This window comes from Medicago sativa, chromosome 3, assembly GCF_051527215.1.
Source record: "Medicago sativa cultivar Bolivia chromosome 3, Bolivia_mono, whole genome shotgun sequence".
NCBI lineage: Eukaryota > Viridiplantae > Streptophyta > Magnoliopsida > Fabales > Fabaceae > Medicago > Medicago sativa.
This window is the reverse complement of record NC_140751.1, coordinates 78,115,792-78,122,197: the sequence shown is the minus strand read 5'-3', so window position 1 is coordinate 78,122,197 and position 6,406 is coordinate 78,115,792. Positions and strand designations below refer to the sequence as shown.

The following is a 6,406-nucleotide window of genomic DNA, read 5'->3' as shown; positions in this document are numbered from 1 at the left end:
GAAATTGCATCAATTACAGGTCCATAATCAGTAGCAACATTCTCTTGTTGCACCTCAGAAGCTACATTCTCATTAGCAACATTCTCTTGTTGCACCTCAGAAGCAACATTCTCAGCAGCAACATTCTCTTGTTGCACCTCAGTAGCAACATTCTCAACAACAGTTTCCACATTTGAAGCTTCATTCTGAGTTTATTGGGTGACATTTACCCACATTTGAAGCTTCATTCTGAGTTTGTTGGGTGACATTTACCTGAGTCACTGTTTCTTCAGGTTGAGTTTCAGGTTGAGTTTGTTGGGTTACAGTTGCACCAACATTGACTTCATCATTTCTTTGAGTATCACAAGCCATTTCCTCCATTCCTTGAGTACCATCAACATTTTCCTCTTGATGATGATGATTTTGGAGAAGTGAAGAGGGGGACAGTTTAGGCGGGAAGGTGAAAGATTAGGGACTGGTTTGATGCTTCTGAGTGAAAAAAATGTGAGGATGAAAGACAATGGTAATAGAGGGGTATAATTGGAAACACAGGAAAAATTACCCTCAAAAGTTAAATCTCGAATTTTCTCCATTTCCATCAATTTCGTCCCTGTACACGTGGCTGCCTTGTTGACACGTGTACAGGACAACACAGCATGCAAGGGGACATGTCATCACCACTAACGGTGCTTTTGGACGGAGGGACTGATTTGATGGACGTCTGCAAAATTCAGGGACTAAATAGATATTTCGATAAATTCAGGGACGAATTTGATGGATTGCTGATAATTCAAGGACGAATTTGAGGTATTACTCGTTTTATTTTCGTGTATAACTAGTAGGTTGCTATGATCACAATGTATAAGATATGCATGAATAACTACAAGATGAAGATTTCTCTCAACGAAACTTCAAGGAGAAGATGAATGTAAAATAAATAAAACTACTAGTTTAATTTTCTGTTCAAACAAAAAATTACTTCACACCTCACGGTACTTACACTTCTCGCCTAACAAAGTCCTGTTCAAAAACCTCGTTCGAGAACTTGTATAGAGAAGGATTTCTCACTTAACAGCAGTTCTTCCATACCAACTTAGCAGCCTGGTTATATTGGTATGATTTTATAATACACATTTCTGCAATGAACCATATCATCCTTTCCATTTGAGAAACGAGTTTGGCTTGAAATTGAACTAACATTAATTTTCAAAAAGAAGTCCCTTCAACGGGCAAAACTCATTTTTATTCAAAGATCCAAAAAAACCAAACAAAATTACATGTTTATACTACTGAAATTGTCAAGGAACCAGTTTACAACACATTTCTATTCTAGCGTTGAATTTCATAACTGCATTAGAAAGGTAAAAACGAACTAATAACTCACCAATGGACAGTTTCAAGGCTCCTAGTGAAAAAGTGTTGTATTCTTGAACATGTTATATGAGGTTTCAATATTTGGTAAGGTTTGTAGTCAAACCAAATCCAAATGGAAATAGAGGATCATAATGTTTATCGCCAACATTCATTGGAAGCTGGTCTACTGTCTTGAACCATGTCCTTGCCAGTTTGCCAGTGAATTCAAAGTCACCATAGAGAACGTCAGTAACACCTTGGCCTTCAGTGCCAGGAAGCCATGCAGCCACAAGTGCATCAATTTTTGATAGATATGGCTGAATCACAACCGGACGCCCAGTGACGAGAACAACTACACATTGAATTGAGCCACATACATTGGTGATGGTGCTTGGACCTGGCTCAGGTATTGTTAGATTCAAACTGTCACCAAATGTTTCAGCATAAGGTTTTTCTCCCACAATAACTATGGCATAAGAAAATTTGTTTGACTTGATAAAACTAGCATCTGGATTTTCGTTGTAGACAACTTCAGTTGCAGGATCAACTGTTTGTTTTATAGCATCAAGGATGGTTGTACCTGTCAGGAAAAAATAATCTTATCAGATGTTTTACAATTTCCCATAAAAGGATGCTATGGAAAGAGAAAAAAAAACATATCTCACTGTATGAATGTTTTTCATCTTACCAGTTGTGTTTACGGACAGGAAGAAAGAAATCATAGAATCATCTTGGACTAAGAATCATTAACCGAATACTATTTGTTATATAGACATTTAATTTTAGATATCCTAACTGTAATATATAAAAACTATTACAATCTAACAGACATTCTAAGTGCGGATTCTAGAATTGTATAGCTTTTCGAAGTAACTTTTGTGCACATTAAATGAGTTGACTTACCCGTTGTAAGATCACTACCACTAAGTCCCTGCCAAGTAATTGTCCATCCACCACATTGATTACCCAAATTGTCAGCATGACTTCCTGCAACCAAGACTTTTGAGGCTTTCTTGGGAAGGGGAAGCAGTGGCTTGTTTGCATATTTACCATTCTTTAGCAGCACTAGGGATTTCCGAACAGCTTCTCTTGCTAACTCTCTATGTTCCTGTTTAAGACATGATATGCGATCAACAAAACAAACTCAAAATGCATGAAGCATTCAGCACATGTTCAAATGGCATTCATAAGAAAATGTACCTTGCTACCCAATTGGTTTGCGAGACTTAGATCAGCGAGTGGATTTTCAAAAAGGCCCATGGTAAATTTTACTCTTAAGATTCTTGCCACAGCATCGTCAATCCTGCTAATTGGGATAATATTGTTCTTTACTTGAAAGGTTAGGTCATCAATGAACTCAGTAAAGTTATAGGGAACCATAATCTGCAAACAATGTGAATGTTAATTAGAATTTTTTTTCAAAATATTAAACTTTCAGACTAAAAAAAACACAGTTTATGTTTCTCTCGTTTACTGCATGAACTGAAAATAATATTTACCATATCAATTCCAGCACTGACACCAGCTTCAACAGAGTATGAATAGTTAGCATGAGGAGGAGAGGTAATCCGGTCAATACCCTGCCAATCTGATATGACAAAACCCTACAAGATGGAAGAAAAATTACATGATATGTAGCTATCTACATCTTTTCCTTTCTTACATGATATGTAGTTCAATTTTTTTACATTAGAAATCTATTTAGATAAATTGTATTACCCTGAACCGCAGTTTGTTCTTGAGATAACCAGTGACAAGATCACGGTTAGCATGCATCTTTTTCCCATTCCAGCTAGTGTAGGAGATCATAACTGTTGAAACACCCTTGATAATTGAGTCATAGTATGCTGGCATGTGAATTCCGAGCAGTCCTTTGTAGTTTATCACAGTATTGTTCTCATTGATACCCTTGGTTGTGCCACCATCTCCCACAAAATGCTTGGCACAAGCTGCAACCTTGTTCCTGGGTCAAAGTAATAAAAATGAAGGGTCATTTTTATTTCAGTTCTATACATACAATAAATGAGCTGCTATTCATTATTTAATTTAATATGAAAATTGGAAACTTTGTCATTCGAAATCAGACACAGAAATATTAAATCTAAACATATCATATATAAATTATAAGATAAAATTATTGATTACATCGAATCAAACACACATACATTACCTTAATGTGCTATTTATTTAACTTTATGAATTATGTGTGATAAAGACATTGCATGCATGCTTTATGACCAAGACTTTTTGTGTAATTGGGCTCCTAATATATAATTCAACTTTAGCAGCTCATATCTTTGTGTGTGTTGTGTGCATGGTCATATTTACATTATAGATGGTCCAGCCATTTGAATGCAAAATATGGTAAGCCCAACCATTCAAATGATTTGAAAAAACCCATATGTGTGGGACCATCATAACGGCATAGGACCATAAAAAAGAAGCTTATGGGTCCACCATCTTTTCTATTTCTTTTTCTTCTCCCTTTTATTTTGGTGAATGAAAAAGCCAGGAAAACATAAACTTTATCTACTGTAAATAATTGATGCTCCGATTGATGGGGGAACTCATGTCTGCAGTATGGTCTACCGCATTAAACAAACATATTTTCCCCGATGAAAGCTGAACAAGTGCCACACTGATATAAAACTTATGACCAGAAACAGGCAAAACAAAACAAATGTAATTAAGAAAACATATAAATCAATACAATGCTATTACCAGGAAACTTTAGTTATGGATGTTCAAAAGAATTTATAAATGTTTTTCAAAAAAAAAATTATAAATGTATTTCATGTTTCTGAACCCTTCATAGAAAATCACCAACCATACAACTACAAGACTTGTGACATTAAAATTTTCGTTTCAAAACAAAGCTTGTAGCAAAACTTACTTTCCAGCAACAAAAGGAGTTCCCTTCCTGGAATTGCCAGGAATATCTCCTTGAAGACCAGGTATAATTTCAGTCATAGTTTTAACAATCTTAGGATCTTCACTGTAGCTTTCATAGCAACGTCCCCACCTTGGATCTCTGCAGACCTGTGTTAATGAATGGTCCATCAAAATATCAGCAAACTTGATCAATGTTACATATGATTCAAATAACAGAATATTGAAACACTGCTTCTTTACCGCAATACATGGAGCAAACACATATGGAATTCCAGTAGCTCTAACTTCAAGGGCAGTTGCTTCTCCAATCTTTTTTATTAGCACTGGATCCCTAATAAACAGTAGATTTCATTACAATAAAAGCAAAGAAATGCACTAAATTGCTAGATTTGTGTTTATTGAAAAGGTTCACTTCTTCAAGTATATAGCTTCCAGTTACAAGTTATCAAATATGAATTTAATGTCACTACTAATTCGTTCTTCTTTTCAATCATTTCATGGCTATTAAAATTCCTGCATATACATAAACTTGCCTGGTAACTCCAAGCCCAACATTGTGAGGGAAAATAGTAGCATTGTAGACATTATTGTGACCATGAACAGCATCTATCCCATAAATCATTGGAATCCCAAGAGGAGTAGATAAAGCTGCATTTTGGATCTGATTCACCATTTTCACCCAAGTCTCAGCAGATGCCTTTTCAGCTGGAACACTCCCTCCCCCACTCAACACACTCCCTGCTCATCAATGACAAGTCACATATCCATAAAATCACCTCATTACAGCAAAACAATAAAATAAAAATAAAAATAAAAATTCTAAGGAATGCTGACACCAGACATGACACTACCTCAACGACACTGATAATAATTTGAGAAAATAGAATAACTGAATGTAGTGTCAGTGTCTAGTAAGTGTCGGACACCGACACCACCACACACATTGTAAGTGTCGGACACCGACACCACCACACACATTTGATCTGAAGTGTCAGTACTACTACTGCTACATAGTACCCTTTACACAAATCTATCATCACACACTCAGATTCAGAAAAACATGACAACATCAAACAATATAAAAAACTACTAGATTTGAGTAGCAAAGTGATGAGTAGTTTACCAATGAAGTACTTGGTCATGGCTTCAGGAGTAGCAACACTCCTTTCAAGCTGAGTCATTTGACCTATCTTTTCCTCCAAAGTCATTCTACTCATCAAATCTTTGATTCTTCTATTCAATGGCACCTTAGGATCTTTATACTTTCTATATTCAGCTTCTGAAAATGAAACCAAAAAGCACAGAAGCAGAACCCCCACTACAGGGATTGAAGATTTCCCCATTTCAAAAGCTCAATAACCCAGATGAGTAAACAATCTGCAGATATGGCAAACTGTATCAGATGAATCAAAAACAACCAAAACCCATTTCAACACATGGATCAAACAAAGCAACAAAGACTCAAGAACTGTAAATCCTAGCAAAACAGAGTTAATATTACATTACATGCACATTGAAAGCTAAAAATGTAAACAAAACAAAAAAAAAGTTAAAAAAATTACAGCAGCTATATAAGAAAAGAAAATACAGAAATGTAACAGTGAGCTGAAAAAAAAGAAGTGAAGTTGTGTACCTGAGAAGAAGCTAAGTGAAGGAGAAGAGAAAGAACAAGATACAAGAATCTAGAACATGGTGGTGGCTGGAGTGGAATTGATTTGGAGGTTGTGGGAGTTATTATAGAGACCAGAGAGAGTCCACTCACTGGTCCCACAATCTGGTCTGGTGGGTCCATTACAACTATGATTTTTTTACATATTTTTCATGTTGAAGGACAAAGTCAAGTCACTTTTTTGCATATTTTAATGGATTATCCCGTGTATGTTTTTTTTATCTAATCTGATAATAAAAATGATTTTGAATTAATTAATTTTGTAAATTTGATTTATGTTTAAAAATAGGAATGATTTATGTTTGAATCTATTTAGGGTGTGTTTGTTTTAGCTTTAAAAAAAATAGATTTTGTGTTAAAAGAATCTAGAGATTAATTTTTAGAGATTTTCAAAAAAATATGAAGTTATTTTTGTTTGTCTACTACCCATAAAAATCCATTTTTTAATGAAAATGAATTTTAACATGTACATGGGTTACCTCCTTGTTTTAAAAAAATAAATTTTGAGAAAAG

General features: G+C 35.0%; 1 protein-coding gene across 1 annotated transcript; it reads right to left on the bottom strand.

Annotated features, from left to right (window-relative positions):
* Nucleotides 1-1,182: 1,182 nt before the first annotated feature.
* LOC146940497 (uncharacterized) lies at nt 1,183-5,930 on the bottom strand. The gene is made up of 10 exons (XM_085754193.1): nt 5,858-5,930; nt 5,348-5,601; nt 4,758-4,962; nt 4,465-4,555; nt 4,226-4,371; nt 3,052-3,295; nt 2,832-2,936; nt 2,533-2,715; nt 2,236-2,440; nt 1,183-1,912 (listed from the first exon to the last, which is right to left on the bottom strand). The coding sequence occupies exons 2-10, from the start codon at nt 5,565-5,567 to the stop codon at nt 1,428-1,430; spliced, it is 1,884 nt and encodes a 627-aa protein (XP_085610319.1). The 5' UTR covers nt 5,568-5,601; nt 5,858-5,930; the 3' UTR covers nt 1,183-1,427.
* Between the last annotated feature and the right edge of the window lie 476 nt (nt 5,931-6,406).

Excerpts from the sequence above, each read along its gene's own strand:
- LOC146940497 (XM_085754193.1), bottom strand. The coding sequence starts at position 5,567 with ATGGGGAAATCTTCAATCCCTGTAGTGGGGGTTCTGCTTCTGTGCTTT. Across the intron at positions 3,296-4,225 it reads ACTCCTTTTGTTGCTGGAAA|GAACAAGGTTGCAGCTTGTG; the intron begins GTAAGTTTTGCT and ends ACTTTGACCCAG. Across the intron at positions 2,441-2,532 it reads CAAACCAATTGGGTAGCAAG|GAACATAGAGAGTTAGCAAG; the intron begins GTACATTTTCTT and ends TGTCTTAAACAG.